Below are 20490 nucleotides of genomic sequence, written 5' to 3'. Positions count from 1 at the left end.
GCAGAGAAGGGGACAAATTGGAGTTGAAATACACTTTGCTGGAAAAATATCACATCGAAGGATAGTGGATCCATCAATAAGCTCTGAATACCATCTTAGAATTTTGGTAGGATTTGACTTAACCTTCCAAAATGTATTATAAGGTGAAGACAACTCTCACTTATAAACATTTATTTATGTCATATCTAATGTGAAATTTTCAATAATATTTTCTTTTCTTTTCTTTTTTTTTTTTAACAAAGAAAGGCTCTTAATAATATTAAAATCTATTGTATTTTGTTACCATATTATATGTATGAAATTTCCACCGCATTTAACCATAATTAATCTTCATCGAAAAATTTGAGACATATAAAGTAGATTCTTTCATCTCAATTGAAATTTCTCCATACACAAAGGCTCAATTCCCTTGCTACATAGATTACCAAATGTTGTTTATAATAATTTAAAATCTTTTTTTTTTTTGAGGGAATAATTTAAAATCTTATTATTAAAAAAATACAAAAATCTGAAACATTATTCTAATACCTAATTTAGTTGGGCAGTCCTAGATCGGACGGACGCAAATTGATATGACTGATAGTATAAGCATCTCTTTTTATTGCAACATTATATTTATACATATAAGTGGCGCGTAAAGTAGTGCCTTGTTGGAAATCATAACTGTAAAACACTCAACAACATAATAATATTCAATTAATTAATTAATTAATTAATTAAAAAATAAAGGAAAAAGTGCTTAATTCATCAATGGCGTTTCTCCTCAGTTGAAATATACGCAACCTCCATTATACCCACCATCATCATCCCAACAGAAAAAACCCTATTTCTATATTCCATTATTATTCCTTTCTTCCTTTCTATTTTAATAAATTATTCTCTCTTTACATTAATTAATTCAAATTACCCGATTCAATTTCATTATTATTATTATTATTCCTTTTCTGCTCTTTCCACAAAACCATAACCTATGCAGCAACGATCATCATTTCAAAATTAGGGTTTTCCATCTATCTATCAATGGGTAATATCTCAAGCACCGGCGGACACAACCGTCGTCGACACGCCACCGCTTCCCGACGGACTCACCCACCACCACCACCTCCGGTAACACCACAACCCGAAATCGCACCTCATCAATTCGTTTACCCTGGTGCCGCACCGTACCCTAACCCACCCATGCATTATCCTCAATATCATTACCCTGGTTATTATCCACCACCAATACCTATGCCTCATCATCATCCTCATATGGATCCTGCTTGGGTTTCTCGGTACTACCCTTGTGGACCCGTGGTGAATCAACCTGCACCTTTTGTTGAGCATCAGAAAGCTGTTACTATTAGAAATGATGTTAATATTAAGAAGGAGACCATTGTAATTTCACCTGATGAGGAAAATCCTGGTTTTTTCCTTGTTTCGTTTACCTTTGATGCTGCCGTATCTGGGAGGTTAGTTTTCTTCTTGTTTCATGAATCAATATGATGAATGTGTTATTTTAATGTTTTGGGTATTTAGTGTTTTGAGTTTTTTATGATACCCTCTTTGTATATTGTTGTGTTTAGCTATGTGTTCGAAAGACACAGTTTTTCTTGTATGGACATTCGCTTAAAAACTGTGTTGTTTTATAATAAAGTTTACAGGTTGAACTTGATGAACTTGGTATGGTAGGACAGAATAATCGGTTATGTTTAGTTTCGTTTTGTTCGCATGCCAAATGTTTCTTGAAGAATTTATTAATGGTGTCAAAATAAGAGTTGAAGATATCGTTATTTGTCTTCAATTGTATGTTTTGTTTAAGAATGGATGGGGAGGCATGTTAAAAGGAGAAAGTGGTTACCTCCAAAATAGTTTGGCAGTCTGTTTTAGGGTTTTATGTTGTTCGCGGTATTCGGAGGTGGTTTACCATAACTAGCACAATCTTTGATTTTGAATTAACTTCCTTTTCTACCCTTAATATCTCATAGAAATTAGGGTTAGGGCCCACTAAACCCTATAAAATCAGTTCGTAATGTGAGGACTGTCTAAGCAAGTTTTTGGAACTGCACCGGCGTTGACACATGTCAAGGATGAAGCTACATCTTGTAGTTTTATGTTTATCGCACACTGAGCTAGCTACTTGGCGCGGAAGCAAACATACACGTAGTCATATAGCTTTATAAGCACTACAAATGCCGTATCTCTAGACGAAGTGGCCCAATTACGACAATTTGAATGACAAAAGATATTGTTGGAAAATCCTCCTTAATTGTAGTCTCTATTTTGGCAAATAGAACCATTGGAAAGACTATCGTGCTAATTTTATTCATCCTGATTACTAAAAATATGGCTAAGTAGTAGGAAAAAAAATAGTAACTTTTATATTTCATCATTTCAACTCATTGAATAGCTAGAGTTTACGACTTTAGGTATCAAAATCAAGTTAACTGACTTCCAAACCATGTCTATGTAAACTCTGAATTCACATCGCCTCATAGATTTGCACAGAATCACATGGTTGAGGATGATTTGAATGCATGGTTGTTAAACTCAGTTGTAGAGTCATAAGATAAACTTTGTTCGTGTTTATGTTTCAAAGTAAGGAAATTGAGTTGAATCACTATTAGAGTCGTATTGTAAACTCTGTTGAACTTATAATACGGACTAATTCAAAATTGAATCGCTCATACTGACGTGCATATGGCCAAGTAAGCTAATTGAATGGAAAGGTGTAATTAGACGTAAAAGCACACTAAAAAGTCTAAGTGAAAGGTGACTACTAAAGAGGAAGAGGTGGAGAGTAAGAAGTGGAGAGGGTAGCTAAAGGGAGAGAAAAAGGCAAGTTTGTGTGCTTATAGAAAGTAGCGTTTGTATTAAGTTGGTTGGTGAGTTGCAGTGAAAGGCGAATTAGGAAGGGATGGGGGAGATGGCGGCTGATTGGAGAAAGAAGGGGATAGTTTATTTTTCTTGATTAAAGGGGGAGTGACTAGTGAGATTGCGTGTGAGTTGGGCCGAAAAGGTTCTACCTTGTTTTGTTTCCTTTCATATATATATGTATCTTAATTGCCGAACATTGTGAGCATTTATAATTGGTTAGATCTTGATTTTTTTTCATATGCCAATATCCTCCTTCATTATAAAAGTACAATTTCCACTTTGAAGCTCTCTAACATAGAAAACGGTTAACATACTTGTTTAGAACTTTGAAATATTTTGCTGCTTACTTTATCAAGGTAGTTGGAATGTTTGTTTAATCCTATTATATTATGTATATATACCAGCTATAGATCTTTTTAGTGTAACAATGTCTATGTTGTCAATCGCGCTGCTATGGCGGACAATCGCGGGTGACGCGTTCGTCCAGCGATGCACATTAAAGAGTTGTGGCTATCATGGCCGCACATAGCAGCGAAATCATGCCCTGTTCGATAGTTTCGCAGGCGCTATTAGGGTTTCCAACTGAAATCCCTGAATTAACCCTATTTTAAATGCTGTCTGGGGTATATTGGTCTTATAAAAAAATTAATTGGCCAATTTATTATTAATTCTTTGCAAACACGTTTTAGGAGGAAAAAAAAAACTTTCTTCTCCTTGACCGCGACACATCCTTCTTGGTCCTGTGAGACGCTTCCTTCTGCTGTTTGTTGCTACGACGTTCATTTTTTTCCTTTGGCGTGAAGTGTCCTTCTCTGTTCTGTTGCTTTCCTTTCTTTCTATGCACGAAGGATGCTGCTCTGTTTTGTTGGTTTTCTTTACTCTGTTATTCTTGTTCTCTTTATTGTTATTCTTTTTTTAAACATTGACCGAAGTTCATTATATTTTTTTTTTTTTATGAAGTCAAACTAGCCCACCAAAAAGTTCATTATACTCCCTCCGTCCCTTAATGTAACCCCCCTTTGCTTTTTTCACATTTCTTAAGAAAAGTTGTCAGTGTAATTAACGTGTCTGTTTTGTGTATTAATATTACCAAATTGTCCTTTGTTTGTATGTGTAATAAATTTGACTATTCATATTTCAAGACAAATTAGTAGTATTAATTAGGGGTATGTTTAGGAAAAAAGTAATAAATGCATCTAGTAATTTGAAAAGGAGTTTACATTTAGGGACAAAAATAAAATCAAATGGGTGTTTAGATATAGGGACGGAGGGAGTAATTATTAAGTATGAATGCTCCTTTAATTTTCCGTATTTTGCTATTTTTGTGTATTGATGTATCTTGTTGAGATTTATTTTAGTTTGTACTTTGTTTCTTAGTCTTGCAAAAGCAGCTATCTGCTATACTCTATAGCAGTTTTGGGGTTCAGCAATCCACGCCGCTATATGAGATTAACAACATAGAATTATGTACAGCAGCATGCTTGATGTTACGAGAAGTAACATCATGAAAGTCATCCACAAGTTCTGGTTGGCTGAATTATATTAAAAAACATGTTTTCTGTCAAATGTGGGAATACCTCGTCATATTTTGTCTATAATCTTGACAATTTTGTTCAAAACATGCTGTTACTATATTACTTTTTTTTTTAATATTGAGTTGAGTCTACAAGTCTAGTCTACACGTACAGACTCTCCGTGCAATTATGTAGACTCTCAAGTTTTACAATCCTGGTAGAATAAGTCTACAAGATGATAGTTATCGTCTCCATACATGCCAAATATAAGTGCTTCAAAAAATCCCAAGATTCAACAATGGAATGATAAGTCTGTGTAGGGCACAAAACATTAGCCTCGCAGTTGTAGCACTTGAATCCACAAATGCTTCTAAAGTCCCGGCATGAACCTATATGCGAAGGAGGATAATGATGTTGTATTGAGTCTTGTGGTTATCAAATCGATGTTCAAATCAGGAACTGAAAGACCTAATTTCTAAACCGTGAGTCGGATCTTATCCTAATATACATTACCGATTAAGTAAACTTAAGAGCAAAATTATAAGTTTATAATACACAAGTGAGTGTTTACTTGGGGATAAAGTGACAGCTTTAGTTACAAGGACTTATTGCTCTTTGCTCTCCCATATCAAGGAGTATTATGTAAGCTGGAAGCAGATAAATGCATGTCAGTTTAGTCACATGTTTGATATTTTAGTGCTTATGATTTTTTTAATGCTAATTGCCATGTGTGAGTGATTGTCATAAAATCATAATGATGATTATGGATGTGGATATCTTTACTTTAGTTGTTCTGAAGGTTCTATTTACTTGTATCTTTTTGACAGCATCACCATATTTTTCTTTGCAAAAGAAGATGAAGGCTGCATCCTCACACCGACCAAGGTAACCCATCTTGCACCTGTGACTGTACAATTCCAGCAAGGTCTTGGACAGAAGTTTAGACAGCAAGCTGGAACTGGTATTAACTTTTCAATGTTTGAGGAGTCAGATTTAGTAAAGGTGGGTGACATGGATGTTTACCCTCTAGCAGTGAAGGCAGATGCATCATCCGGTAATCATGATGGATCAGATGAAACTGAGACATCTAGTAAACCAAACTCTCAGATAACTCAAGCGGTGTTTGAGAAGGAAAAAGGAGAATTCCGGGTAAAAGTTGTTAAGCAGATCTTGTCGGTGAATGGAATGCGGTATGAGCTGCAGGAGATATATGGTATTGGAAATTCAGTGGAGAGTGATGTGGATGACAATGAACAAGGAAAAGAGTGTGTGATCTGCTTGTCAGAACCTCGCGACACAATTGTTCACCCCTGCCGACATATGGTATATTCAGCATCCTTTTTTGAATGAAATTTTTCGTTGATTAGTTGATTGAATGATACTGATGGTAGTCATCAATATCAATCAATATTATGACCAATCTTGGCAAATATCTTATTTATAAAAATAACATTTACCTTCTTTTGAAACAATTTCAGTTTTAGGTTCTAAACAAACTCATGATAGTTTTGCCAAATTTAACTGCTGAAAATTACTTATTTGGTCCGAGTCCGTGACATACTTTGGCTGAATTTCTACTCTTTTTGCAGTGCATGTGTAGTGGATGTGCAAAGGTATTAAGATTCCAGACAAATAGATGCCCGATTTGCAGACAACCAGTTGAAAGGCTTTTGGAGATAAAGGTAGGGACTGAGGAGTGAACAAAGTATACTGTTAATTCCATAAACTTCCTGTACAGTCCAACTGTAATAATTATACTTTGATACTCACCCCTGCTTTCTTTTCATTTTTTATGGTTTCTCCCTCATTTATTCTGGTATTTTCAATGAGGGGAAAAAATAGAGAAGGGGGTGGAATTTATATGACACTTGGTCTAAAATCAGCTATAGGCTTATTGTACACGCTCAAACAAGCTTGTTTATCGTTACTTTTAAGATTATTTCAAATTTCTCTTGGGATCACTTTTTTTAATGAACTTTTTGACCAAAAATAAAATGATATCCAATATATTCAACAATTATGCGAGAGTCATATAGTTTGGACGGGGGAAAATTCCAAATCTCTACACTACACCCTATCTCCAGGGTAAGACCGGGTGTGTAAAGTAAATTGTCTATGATAGTTCAGATGGTTACACCCTATCAAGGGTTTGATACCTCAAAATGTGTCGCTAGTTAACTTTTGAACAAATACATCGAACATGGAACTGCTTAATACACACCACATATAATATGCAACATTGTAGTCCTACATACTGCTACCGCGATGCATAATTTTAACTTTTGTAAAACATGGAGTATAAGTTTTTCACCCTTCTTCAAAATTGTTTTCGTTTGCAAATGTGTACAACCATCTGTGAAATACCTTTTAAATCTATGTTTGACCGAAACTTCAAGTGCTACAGCTATCATGTGGCTGTCCTCACCAGTTACCATAATGAAACCACAGACACCATTATGGTTAACCCAACTTGGGTTAAAAACATCCTGTGTTATTCGTCGTGGCAAGTGCAACAATAATCAAGATAAGTGATGAAATGAATGATTTGTTAATTGTGTAATGTATTGGTGATAAAGATACATGAGGGACAGTAGTCAACTTACCAAAATATGTGATATACCTAGCAAGAGCTTTAGTCATCTTTCTTTCCCCGAGTTCTGTCAATTTTCAACCTCTTCTTCAGAGAATCATCTTGATATCATAAGAGAGGCAAAAATAATTTACATTTTTCAATTGTATATTAAATAGTCGTTTTTATAAAGAAATCATCAATGCATGTGGAATTTTGATAATGATCTTATAACGAATATAGGAAAAGTGAAAAATGATATTATAATTAGGAATATTAAGAAGAATTATCAATGTTTCTTTCTTTACAGGTATTTTACAAGAATGTGATTTTTTTTTCAAAGAAAAAAAGATTTAATTTTTTTATAAGCAAATTTTTATTTTCAGGTTCATTCGATAAATGATGTATGTGGTCTATAATGTAGATTACATACATCATTTATTGAATGTGATGTGAATTCAAACAAATAATCACACCAACGAAACTTAGATGTGTGAGCAAAAGGGAAATAGTAACCAATATCAAATAGCCTCAAGCAACAATACCAATATCATACCTAGATCTAATCTAAGAACTAAGAGTAAAACACAAAACCACAAGTAAAAGATAAAGAGAGGAGAGCAACAAGCACACAAAAAAATGTTTACCCAATTCGATCCAACAATGATCTACTCTGGGGGAAAGAGATCTCTCCGCTTCACTATCAATGAGTTCTTTACAAAGAGATACTAAATGGTTACAAAAAATTAGCTTCAACAAGCTCTCCAAGAACAAACTTAATTTATACTTATTTCCCAATCTCCTCCCATAAACAAGAGACTCAATGATTTCACTCACCCGTGTTTACAAATGTTTTCCAATTTAAGATGACCTCTCAAGAGAGCCTCTCGCCAAAGACATTCGATCATCAAGTTACCTCATGTGATTCCCTAAGTTTCATTCTCTTTAAGCCCTACTCAAAACACGAAGAATGAAGTTTTATATAAAGCATATGTCCCGAGGAATCGTGTCGCAATTCGCACTCATCGTGCCATGATTTTACTTTAGAACACAGTGCAATACTAACATTATCTTCAAATCGTGCAACGATGCCTCTCCTTCGTGCCACAAATTTTTGCGAAACAAAACATCCAAATTTCTAAAATAAAATCACGTCACTATTTCTCCAAATCGCGGGACGATTTTTGACAACGAACTTTAACATCAATTTTGAGTCAATTACAACAAAATGAATCCAAAAAATAGAAAGTCACTTATAATGGAAACCAGGTGGAGTATTATTTAAAATTTGTAAAGAGTGTTTTTAGAGGATAGTTGGCATTTCTCAACTATTATTAGTATTAACAGCACGTGAAAAGATTAATTGAACGGATGTGCACGTTGCCATAAAACGACAGATCTCTTTGATGTTGAATTGTTGATTATGACTCTTAACTACTAAGTCCGTGATGTGAAAAGATGAATTGAATGAATGCCATAAATCTAGATTTATAATTATCATTGAAATCATCTTTAAAAAAAAAAAAATTATCATTGAAATCAATCATGTTTATAATTAAGGTTCGGTTTTTATGTAAGGTCTTGTTAACAAGTGTCTCCGAGGTACTTTTTAAACATTCTACATTTAATAATTACTCTTTAAAAATGTGAAGTTTTCAATTTTCAATACACTTTATTACACAAACTTTCATAAAAAGTTGTCATTTAAAGTCCTTAATTAGTGCCCCGGAGACACTAGTTAACATTTCTCTTTTATTTATATAAAGGGTCGTGTTAACTTGTGCCCTTAGAGCACATGTTAAGAAACCTAAAAGAAGTAACTTTGCATTGGAAAATATAACATTTTGACTTTTAAGAAGTTGAATGCACGGCTTTTTATACTTATATTTCTTTAATAAGTTCCTTAACATGTGCCCTCAAGGGCACATGTTAACATTTGCCTTATAGTATAAAAAACACATTTCGTGCCTTTGCTAGGGGTAGCACTTTGGTGCCATTAATGGCACCGTGCCATTAAATCTGGGCCACACAAACACATTGTCATTGCATCTGGGCCACACAACACATCTATCTTGGTGCCATTAATGGCCCAGATTTAATGGCACGGTGCCATTAATGGCACCGAAGTGCTACCCCTTTGCTAGCTAGTTGTATTTCCTTATACTAATAAATAGGCTTTCAAACATTGTTTTACTGTCAACACTCCATTTATGAACATTAAGATCTTTTAATATTATAAAAATCAACTGTGGGGATGCACATAAAGATTTGTCTGTTCAGGATACAATGAACTACTACTATTACTTTTGTTAATTTTAGTGGCGTGGCAACAATTTGATGATTCAAGTACGGCAATGATTATAGATCCAATCAAAAATTGGATAATTCTTTTTTTTATGGGTTTCTATTTGTCTGTCATGGTCAAGCCAATTTTAAAATGTCATCAACTCAAACAAATCACCAATTAAAAAAAGCTAAACTTCCTCAAATATAGGAAAAAAAGCATCACAAACAATCCACACATATTTTACTAGCAAACCACAATAACAATGGTTGTTTATTTAGTCTTAAGCACCCAACCATAAAGCACTGGGATGTTCATAGCATCCTACATAACCTTAACATACAACAACACACAAGATAATTGGACTATAATCCAAATACATCAAACACATAAAAGTTCTAATAAGCACACATAATTTATTTTCACACCATAATCACCAAAGGCTAAACACCTAAGGTTTGGTCTTGTATGCAATTTAGTCTCCCCACAATTGATGCACATACACACCACTGTTTCTGAGACTTGTGTAAATCTCCATGCAATTTTCCTTGTTTGTCAAGGCATTGGTTTTATCACCATCTTCTTTCTCAGGACATCTTAGAAACAATTCATCAACAAAGCATATAGCTCCACTGTCAAATACATCAGATAAGAACTTGAGTTCAACTTCTCCTGCATTCATCTTGAGTACAACAAAATCAGCATATTGCACAGTTTCTTTGAACCAGGCAAGGAAATCAAACTCTTCCTCCCCAACAAAAGGATCCAGCTCTCCGTCTCCGACATTATCAGCCTCAGCAGCGACTTTACCGGCTAATCCAGGATGATAAACAAACGTGATACCAGGTCTCTTCACATAAGACAACATTATAGAAGTGTTGTAGTGAACAAAATACACATTGAAAGCTTTCTGATCAATAGGATATGAAGGTATGAACCAATCACTAACATTTGCATTCAAAAGCTCTCCTACCCCAATATCAATATAAACCAACCTCTTCCTAGTAGAAACATCTACAAACTTAGGCAAATATGAAACCGGCATCGGCATCGGTTTTTCACTCACAAGTGGTTCCATCAGATCTACGAGAGGTTTGGTTAATGTCAAACTAGGACAATCAGCAGGCAAACTATACTGATTATGATTGAAAAAAGTTGTTGCATTTTCAGATCTTTTCTTGAAAACAACAAGGTTAAGTTCATCATCAACAGAATCAACATGAACGACACTAGAAGATCTCAACAATGATGAAACTGGTGTAGCTGATCTAATCAAATCATTGTGATGTGAACTTTTAGCACCAACAAGAAGTGCACCAATTCCATTAGGCTTAAGAACACGCTCAACCTCAAGAACAAGCAAAGCAGGGACAGAAACCTTATCAAGATCCCTAGACAATACGAAATCAAATGAAGAATCTTGATAATCTAGCTCATAAACGATATTCTTCATCTTGAGGGAGAAAAAACGGTTGGTATAAACACCAATAACAGTTGAAAAACCCAACTGTTTCATTGCTTTAACAGCCATTGAAGAACCTTCACCAACACAGAGGGTATTCGCTTCACAGTTCAAAAACTGCTTACCCATTAACTCAGTGACCACATTCACTGTCAAGTTAACGTCTTTTTCGCAATTGATCGAACCCCAGATTCGATTCTGAAAGAAATAGGAAGTGGGGTTTGAAGTGACGTTGTTTTCGAAATCTGCAAAACAGTTCAAATTTGATGCAAAAGTTTCCAAATCATAGTTTGATAAAGCGCGAAGAAGCGCAATCATTGAAATGGTAGCTGTAAGCACGATTGATCGAAAGAACAAACGTCGAATCGTTGACCCATTAAGGATCTGGAAATTCAGGATCTTCGTATCCATGAATTTTTTTTTCAAGAGCTTAGAACAGAAGGGTTGTTTGAATTAGTCAAAAAGACAAGATTTTTGAGAAATTTAGAGAGAGGGAGAGAGAGATAGAGATTGAAAATCCAGAGAGAGAATGAGAGAAGAATTTAGCGAGTACAAAACCTTGATGAAGTATGATTTCCACCCACGAGGACAGCCATTGATATTTGGAAGCTTAACCAGACTCTTGTTGGAACTCTTTTCTTCTGTGATGTTTCATGCAAGTTTTTGGTACCCATTTTGGATGATGATGGGTTGAAACCCATCATTGTGAACACTTTGCAAGATAGGAACTACTTCATTTCATGCTTCAAACTTCAAATTCTAGGTTTGATTTGTTGCGAAAATGAAGAGGTTATTGGTTTGAAAAAGTGTTTAGATCTGAAAGGAAAAAGGTTGAAGGAGAAGCAAGTGAAGCATGTGAAGCGAGTGTTGAAGAAAGAGAGATATATTGATGGTGTTGGGAGGGAGGGATAGTAGCCAGCTAAGGTGGGATCTCAAAGTTGCGTGGCATTGAATTGAACCTTCTGCCACTTTTCCACTTTATAAAATTACCAACGATAAGATTCACTTTGAGATTATGTCGTGTCATAGAAAATAGATTCGAGTAATTACAGATTTTTTATTTTGATTCCACGTTTACGAATAGATAAAATAAAATTACCGTGAATAATTTTACACATGTCTTGTAAAAAAAAACAATATGCATGTGTTTTTTATGGCTAATTTTACACATAAGTTGCTGGTAGCACTTATGTGATATAATATTTGGTGATATTGTAATAGAGAGATAAAAAAAAGTCATTCATAATATTGTGATTGATCAATGTTATCTTATACTCCCTCTGTCCTGGTATATCTGAGTCAGTTTGGTTTTTCACACAGATTAAGAAAAATGTATAAATAAAGGGGAAAGTGAAATATATTGAATTGGAAATGATGAAAGTAGTATTAATTAGAGTTATATTGTATTGGGAATTGTTGTGAAAGTGACTCAAAATTGGAGTTTGGAGGCCAAAATTGATGTTTGCTGAAAGTACAAATCGGTGGCCGATTTGGAAAATCGGTGGCCGATTTTGGCTGCCTTTTGGGAGGCTTTCTGTTCGGGAAAAATCGGTGGCCGATTTGGAAAATCGGTGGCCGATTTCGCGTGCTGTTATTTTTCAGAAACGTATTTTTGGGCCAGATTTGTTACAATTTTATGGGAGTTTCTTTTACTATAAATATAGGCCTTGTATCAGACTATTTTGAGAGATAGAGGGGGCTGAAACAAGGGTTTAGAAATCAAACTAGGGTTTGTATAGAGTTTGTCTCTTGGCAACAAACTAGGGTTTGAAGGTTGATTCACCTTGGGAAACACTATTAGGATTGAGTCTCTTGGTTACGGGAAGAGGCTGGGATTTGGGTAGAATTAGGCGGGAGACTTATTCTTGTAACCCATTGAAATCTCTTTTGTAACGTTACTCATCATATAGTGGAACGGAGGGCTGCTCTCTCCCCCAGACTAGGTCAATTTGGACCGAACTGGGTCAACAAATTCTTTGTGTTCTCTCTTCCTTTTCTCTCGCTGTTGTTTTCTACTTTTGGCTTGTGTTTATAATTGTTCCATACACTTTGATTTTGGTTGCTTAATTATCCCTTGCTCCACACATCAAGTTGTTATTGGTGTGAGTTTTTCATCGAATTCGCAACAATTGGCGCCCACCGTGGGGCAAGGTCAAAGGATAATCTAGTACCATGGGTTCGAAGTGGGATATTGAGAAGTTTACCGGAGATAACGATTTTGGGTTATGGAAGGTAAAGATGGAAGCGGTGTTGATACAACAAAAGTGTGAGAAAGCTTTGAAGGGTGAAGGTTCGTTACCGGTCACCATGACACGAGCGGAGAAGACCGAGATGGTGGACAAGGCCAGGAGTGCCATTGTCTTGTGCCTCGGAGATAAAGTTTTGAGAGAAGTAGCAAAGGAACCAACCACGGCATCGATGTGGGCAAAGTTGGAATCTTTGTATATGACAAAGTCTTTGGCTCATCGGCAATTCCTAAAGCAACAACTCTACTCATTCAAGATGGTGGAGTCAAAGGCCATCATGGAGCAACTTACAGAGTTCAACAAAATCCTTGATGACTTGGAGAATATTGAGGTGAATCTTGAGGATGAAGATAAAGCTATACTCTTGTTGTGTGCTCTACCTAGATCTTTTGAATCGTTTAAAGATACCATGCTCTATGGAAAAGAAGGCACTGTTACCTTGGAAGAAGTTCAAGCGGCTTTGAGAACCAAGGAGTTGACTAAGTCGAAGGACTTGAGAGTTGATGAAAACGGGGAAGGCCTAAGTGTTTCAAGAGGGAATGGTGGAGGTAGAGGTAACCGGGGAAAGAGTAGTAACAAGACAAAGTTTAAATGCTTTAAGTGTAACAAGATGGGTCACTTCAAGAAGGATTGTCCGGAGATTGGTAATTCCGTACAAATTGTCTCTGAGGGTTATGAGGATGCAGGTGCTTTGATGGTGTGCTGTTTAGAGGATGAAGGTGATGTTTCTCACCTTGGGGGTGATGCCTGGTAGAGCGGTGATCGTCTGGAGAGACGTTAAACACTCAACATCAGCCTGGAGAGGCGGTGGTAAGAATACTCATGATCTACCGGTTGAGGTGGAGGTTCAAGGAAGACATAGTGGGATGTACTCATTTGCTAGTTGAGAGGTTGGAAGCTCAGCTTTAGGTGGAGTTGAACACACCGGGAGTGGTACGACTATGGAGGACCTTGGGTGCTATGCTCTAGTGGTGAGCAAGGGTTTTCTTCATGAAGACGGAAGGCATTCCGGAGGTTGAAGAATGTATAGCACGGCTTGTGGAATTACCCTAAAAGTCCAAGGGTGATTGGATGCAAGGTGATCTTCAAGGAAGCGGGAGATGTCTCGTATTGAAGAGGTATGGTGTAGTCTTGTAGAACTACCTGAAATTCCTAGTGTAGTTTGGATACAAGGATCTTCGAGAAGGCGGAAGACATTCCGATGGCTGAAGAGGTTAAGGTGTGTACTTGTGGAACTACCTAAAATTCCTTGAGTAGTTTGGACACAAGGATCTTCAAAGGGGCGGAAGGCATTCCGATGATTGAAGAGATTAGGGTGCAAACTTGTGGAGCTACTTGGTGTAGTGGGAAGCAAGGGAAAGAGCAGCAAGGTGTTGATGTTAAATGGGCATCATCACTAATTTGGAGTCAAGGTGGAGATTGTTGTGAAAGTGACTCAAAATTGGAGTTTGGAGGCCAAAATTGATGTTTGCTGAAAGTACAAATCGGTGGCCGATTTGGAAAATCGGTGGCCGATTTTGGCTGCCTTTTGGGAGGCTTTCTGTTCGGGAAAAATCGGTGGCCGATTTGGAAAATCGGTGGCCGATTTCGCGTGCTGTTATTTTTCAGAAACGTATTTTTGGGCCAGATTTGTTACAATTTTATGGGAGTTTCTTTTACTATAAATATAGGCCTTGTATCAGACTATTTTGAGAGATAGAGGGGGCTGAAACAAGGGTTTAGAAATCAAACTAGGGTTTGTATAGAGTTTGTCTCTTGGCAACAAACTAGGGTTTGAAGGTTGATTCACCTTGGGAAACACTATTAGGATTGAGTCTCTTGGTTACGGGAAGAGGCTGGGATTTGGGTAGAATTAGGCGGGAGACTTATTCTTGTAACCCATTGAAATCTCTTTTGTAACGTTACTCATCATATAGTGGAACGGAGGGCTGCTCTCTCCCCCAGACTAGGTCAATTTGGACCGAACTGGGTCAACAAATTCTTTGTGTTCTCTCTTTCTTTTCTCTCGCTGTTGTTTTCTACTTTTGGCTTGTGTTTATAATTGTTCCATACACTTTGATTTTGGTTGCTTAATTATCCCTTGCTCCACACATCAAGTTGTTATTGGTGTGAGTTTTTCATCGAATTCGCAACAGGAATGATGAAAGTTGTATTGAAAATTGAAATAACTCAGTTATTTTGAGACACTCTTTTTTAATAAATGGGTCAGATATTCCGGGACGGGGGAGTACTATGTTATTTAAGTGCTACCCTAAGTTATTGTATTATTTAATGGGTTAAAAATATATGATATATCATACTTTATTCATTGAAAAAAAAATCATACTTTATTCATTGATGCGACAATATGTCATGTAATTTTTTGACAAAAATATGTCGTGTAATGCATGTAAAATATACAAAGTAAACTTAAGAAAGTTACTGTCTTACTTCTAAGTTTCAACATAATAACTCAATGATCTTGTTAACGAGTGTCCTCGGGTACTCTTTAAGCATCCCAAATTTAGAAATTATTTTTTAAAAAAGTCAAATGTCACAAATTCCAATGCATTGATTACACTGAATTTCATAAAAACTTACTCCCTCCGTCCCATATTACTTGACCTGGTTGACTCTATCACGTATGCCAATGGACAATTTTAAACTTAAATTTCTTTAATAATCTAGTAGAAAAAATTACAAAAATTTGATATTTTGAAAATATTAATCGAGACGAATATAACAACATCTTATATGCTATATTTTGTTTTTATATATTAGTTGAAAAATAGAGTCAAAGCATGATACATAAATAATGCAAATATTCTAAATAGGTCAAGTAATATGGGACGGAGGGAGTACTTTTAAAGATGCTTAAAGAGTGCCCCGGGGACACTCGTTAACATTTCCCATTACTTAATATAAAGATCAAATTTAAGGATGTATTTGATTTGTTAAAAATATAAGGGATTGAACAAGATAAATCTAATTATATTGTGTTTGATTTTAAAAATATTCATGAAAATGGACAAATTGAGGGGCAATGAACTAGACAAACAATAAAAAATTTATCCTTCGTTGAATTGCAACACAACCTTTTTGGTCTCTAATATGAACTTGTTTAAAATATCAAAATAACATTTTTTTATCATACATTGTTAAAGACAAAAATTTGTTCAATACCTTAAAAATTTATCATGTAATATTTTGTCTTATGATGTTCTGTCAAGTATTTATCTTTTAACAAAACAATATCTAACAAAAAAAAATTAAATTTATGCTATTCCATTAACAGCAATGCTATTTGTCCCGAAACTTTTTGTCCAGAATTTGTCCCGAACCAATCACAATTCATGCTGGCCCACCAAAAACGGGGTAGTGGGGTAACAAAAATGAAAGTCAACAAAAATGGCTCTGTGGATAACACAGTCGGGATAACTCGTGAAATTTAAATTCGGGATAACTAGCATTATTGTTCCATTAAAGGTAAAACATAAACATTAAGAGTCCGTTTGGTGCGCATGATATGATAGAGACATGATATGATAAGAAGCTGGATAAGGATAAGATATGATAGTGACATGATAAACATTTATCCTGTCATGCGTTTGGTACACACTTGATAAAAAGATGATAGCATTATTTTATCCTATCCTGCGTTGGTGCACACTTGCTATTGACATGATAAAAGATATATTCTATTTAAATTACAAAGTTATCTTTGTAAAACAAAATCATATTCTTATACGAAGAAGATTTTTTTTCATATTTTTCATTGACAATAAAAAATAATGAGTAATTAAATAATTTCATATAGTTGCAAAAAAAACCTGTACTACTAAAAATTAAAATATTCTATCACATTATAATAAACATATGTTTCTTAAAAAAAACATATGTAATTACATAAAAGAATAAATAAATAAATAGCAAGTAGCTGATGCAAGACAAATGATTGGGCTTTGGAAAAAAATCGAATCACAAAATGCAGGAAAAAATATTAGAAAAAAATAGTTGGAAACAATTGTAGATAGCAAGCTGCGGGAGTCGAACAAGGATGTTGGAAGAAATGTAGAGCGTGTATGATAGTTTTGTGCTATCAGGTTGCTAACCCACCAAAAACCAAGGATAAGAATAACAAAGGTTGGGTAGGATAGGATAAGAAATAAGTTTAATTTATTCTTTCCTATTGGTGCACCAAACAATAGATTTCATCAGGATATGATAATTGTATCATATCTAGTCTAGTTATCCTGCGCACCAAACGGGTCTTAAATTCATATGTGATGTACGTCTGTAACATCCCAGACGACTTTAAGCATTGCCGACTAAACCTACAAACCAACACGAGTCTTTTCAGCGTGTTTTGTCCTCACTTGCACACTTACCGGGAAACTTCCCGGTAGGTCACCCATCCAAAGACTACTCCAAGTCAAGCACGCTTAACTGTGGAGTTCTTATGGAATGGGCTGCCAAAAAAAAGATGTATCCCAAAGACTACTCCAAGTCAAGCACGCTTAACTGTGGAGTTCTTATGGAATGAGCTGCCAAAAAAAAGATGTATCTTGTTGATATAGGTAGTACCAAACAATTCTTATAAGTCTTTCTTCAACCGTGTAGTCTCATACTTACACGGCCTCAGGATCCCTCTCATTCCGATGTGATTCGGTTCTTCTAGAAGCTGTCGGGAGCCGCTCATTGTCGTGCCTTGTGCACCGGCGACCACTCCCCTCGTCAGCCTTAGGTGTTACAGTATTGATTTGCTAAAGAAATTATATATGATCTTCTACTAAGGACAAAAAAAATTGTTTGTAAATGTTTTATAATTAGATACGGATGAAGTATAATTAATAGTTGTCATAAATGGTTGTAAAAATATCACTACTTTTTGATAGATAAACGATATTTATATCATCATTTTGTGACAATTCTTTTATAACTCTCTCATACTCACATTATGACCTTAATTTTTCTCTTCCTTTTTCTCTGTTTATTATTTTTTACTAATGAGAAAAAAGAAAAATAAGGTTATCATAAAAATTGTCACGAATGGTTGTACAAATATCACTGCTTATTTTAATAAGGTGTATGTTTTAAATTTACAAAAAAAAATTGTGTATTAGCTTAAAGAAAAAATTTTAGATGGATGAAGTATTATACAATTAATAAATAAGTTAAGGACTATATACCAGTAGTGGGAATATATTTTACAAAGTTTTCTGATATATTATTGTCCATGGTATATTTATTTAGTGCATAATTTTCTTAGACTGAAAATGCATGAAACTTTACAAAGATACGGCTGTAATAAAAAGTGATAAAATAGTATTGATATTTGATAGAGGACATTGCAATATGCAAATGTTAAGGTTTGAAATACGAGTTTTTCACTTATCCATCTTAAAGAACGAATTTATAGTCATTATACTATTTTCTCAAAAAAATAGTGTTACTTTAATGTGACACAAGTGTTAGATACTATGATCTCGATTTATAGGTAGAACAAATTTTTGCTACACGTTACTTCATTCACAGCTGAATTATGGATTACCGTAGTTTCTTTCTTCTAAGAACTAGAGCTTATCACTTATTCATTTTAAAGATGAATTTCTGATTATTATGAAAAAATAGAAAAATTAACATCGTACAATTATTAATAAAATTAACCTTATTACAAATTCATTCATTCATTGTAACCAAAAAAAAAAAAATATTCATTCAACATTATTATCTTAAATGTAAATGAGATGCTATTATGCTAATTTAAAGAATATGCATGCATGCTGAGTATGCGATTAAAAATTAATAATATGTTAATAATTAAAAATAACATTTATTTTGAGATGATTTTTGTTATGACTATTATATTATTGATACGAAATTTCCACCACCGTTTAACAATGACTAAAGTTCGTCGGTAAACATATGCGATATACAAGATCAGTTCTTCATTCTAAATCGATTTTTCTTCTTCATACGTATGAATCGAAAACTAAACCTTTTACTATTTGATTAGGAGATCTAAATCTCTTACTGCTTAAATGAATCTATCGTTGGTATTTTGAGATAATTTTTATTCACAAATATATATCATTCATAATTGAATAGATGAAGTATTTTTTTTCTCATTTTCCTTGAGAAACATAAATGTATTTTTTTCATAAAAAAATAAAAAATAAATGCACTATGTTTATCATAAAATTCAAGATAACATATGTCTGTACCTGCGACTCTTCCATTGGTTCAGTCCGTCGGTGCGTTGCATTTGTACGGGTTCATTGATCTACTAGTACTACATTATGTTCAATTATTCAATATGGCATCGGCAAAGGTAGGGTGATAAAGATTTTAGTTTACATAAACACAATATTTGCACTTTGTCATTTAACAGTCATAAGAAATGCTTTCATGCTTTCATTGAATTGTCATATGAAGATTGCCCCCACCCATGATATAACGACAGTACAATAATTTTTCATAGTTGACTTCAACTACAATTTGGAAGTCTTCTTTTTGGACTCCATTAGCCTATAAATAAGACACACATTTTGTATCATACACTGTTAAAAAAAATTAAGGCTTAAATACATCTTATATTTTTTTCTCATTTATGATTTTCTTCCTCTATTTTTAAATCTACAAATTTGATCTCTCAATTCCAAAATTTACGACCATTTTTCTACTCCCATTAGAGTTGATTTACGACCATTGTTTCAAGCTTTAATAACACACTTTTGGGAATATTTCTTGGAGCATTATTTACAAGGAATTTTATTCCCATCAATGTGTTTGGTAATGGTAAGTGTTTTAGTTTCCAGTAATAATTCTAAATAGATTAATTTAAAAATATAAAAAAAATGTGTTAAAAATGATGTGGCGGTAGAAAAAATGGTTGGTTATCTCTTTTTTTTTTTTTTTTTGAAAGAGGTTGGTTATCTCTTATTCTCATGAAAGTACAAGATTTCCACCCTTAGTCCCAGAAATAAAATATATGCTTAAGAATAAAAAGTACTCTATGAAACAAACACCCCTTAAGTTTGATGCCATGAAAATGAATGATCATATGAGAAAGGAGCCTGATAGTTTAGAATTCGGCTACAAATTAAGAAAAATTTGACCAAAATTTATTATATTTAGAAATCATGTTTGAGTTATCTCGAATAATTTATTATTTGATCTCTTGTTTATTAAGAAAATGTTTTACATCAAATTTAAGTTCTTTTTGATAATCTCACTTGTGAGAATCTATCTATATAATATATATGTGTCGTGTCATAAACTAAACTTTCACATGAATCTCACTTGTTTTTATCATCAAATTTTAGCATCAAAATGTATATGTGAAAAAAGTCGGTCACTTTACAACTTTGAGGAACTAAATTATGGAATTAAAAAAGTCAAAATCGTGAATGAAACAAAAAAACTGTATATTTAAAAACAAATTGATTTACCAGCCCAATTATAGATGAAAATAAAATTGATTTTTAAGATATAGTAACCGTAAATACAATTTTTTACAATTTTTTTTAAAGTTAAATTAGCTCATTCAAATTGTCACTATAATGAATGGAACTTGAAAC

The 20490-nt window shown here is 34.3% G+C and overlaps 2 protein-coding genes across 2 annotated transcripts; one reads left to right on the top strand and one right to left on the bottom strand.

Moving 5' to 3' along the window:
• The first annotated feature begins 774 nt into the window (after window positions 1–774).
• Window positions 775–6339, top strand: LOC146910499 (putative E3 ubiquitin-protein ligase LOG2). The gene is made up of 3 exons (XM_085727818.1): window positions 775–1451; window positions 5198–5693; window positions 5960–6339. Exons 1-3 carry the CDS (start codon window positions 1021–1023, stop codon window positions 6068–6070), a joined length of 1038 nt encoding a protein of 345 aa, XP_085583944.1. The 5' UTR covers window positions 775–1020; the 3' UTR covers window positions 6071–6339.
• Window positions 6340–9464: 3125 nt separating this feature from the next.
• Window positions 9465–11542, bottom strand: LOC146910498 (uncharacterized). The gene has a single exon (XM_085727817.1). It carries the CDS (start codon window positions 11094–11096, stop codon window positions 9699–9701), a length of 1398 nt encoding a protein of 465 aa, XP_085583943.1. The 5' UTR covers window positions 11097–11542; the 3' UTR covers window positions 9465–9698.
• Window positions 11543–20490: the final 8948 nt, after the last annotated feature.

The sequence above is a fragment of the Medicago sativa genome, chromosome 7 (genome assembly GCF_051527215.1).
Source record: "Medicago sativa cultivar Bolivia chromosome 7, Bolivia_mono, whole genome shotgun sequence".
NCBI classification, from domain to species: Eukaryota; Viridiplantae; Streptophyta; class Magnoliopsida; order Fabales; family Fabaceae; genus Medicago; species Medicago sativa.
The sequence above is the reverse complement of the archived record's forward strand: the minus strand, read 5'-3'. Positions and strand labels throughout refer to the sequence as shown.

What these genes read in the sequence shown, in the direction of transcription:
- LOC146910498 (XM_085727817.1), bottom strand. Translation starts at nt 11,096, where the DNA reads ATGGATACGAAGATCCTGAATTTCCAGATCCTTAATGGGTCAACGATT.
- LOC146910499 (XM_085727818.1), top strand. Translation starts at nt 1,021, where the DNA reads ATGGGTAATATCTCAAGCACCGGCGGACACAACCGTCGTCGACACGCC. An exon ending in GATGCTGCCGTATCTGGGAG is followed by an intron (nt 1,452 to 5,197) that starts GTTAGTTTTCTT and finishes TCTTTTTGACAG; the next exon opens with CATCACCATATTTTTCTTTG. An exon ending in TTCACCCCTGCCGACATATG is followed by an intron (nt 5,694 to 5,959) that starts GTATATTCAGCA and finishes CTCTTTTTGCAG; the next exon opens with TGCATGTGTAGTGGATGTGC.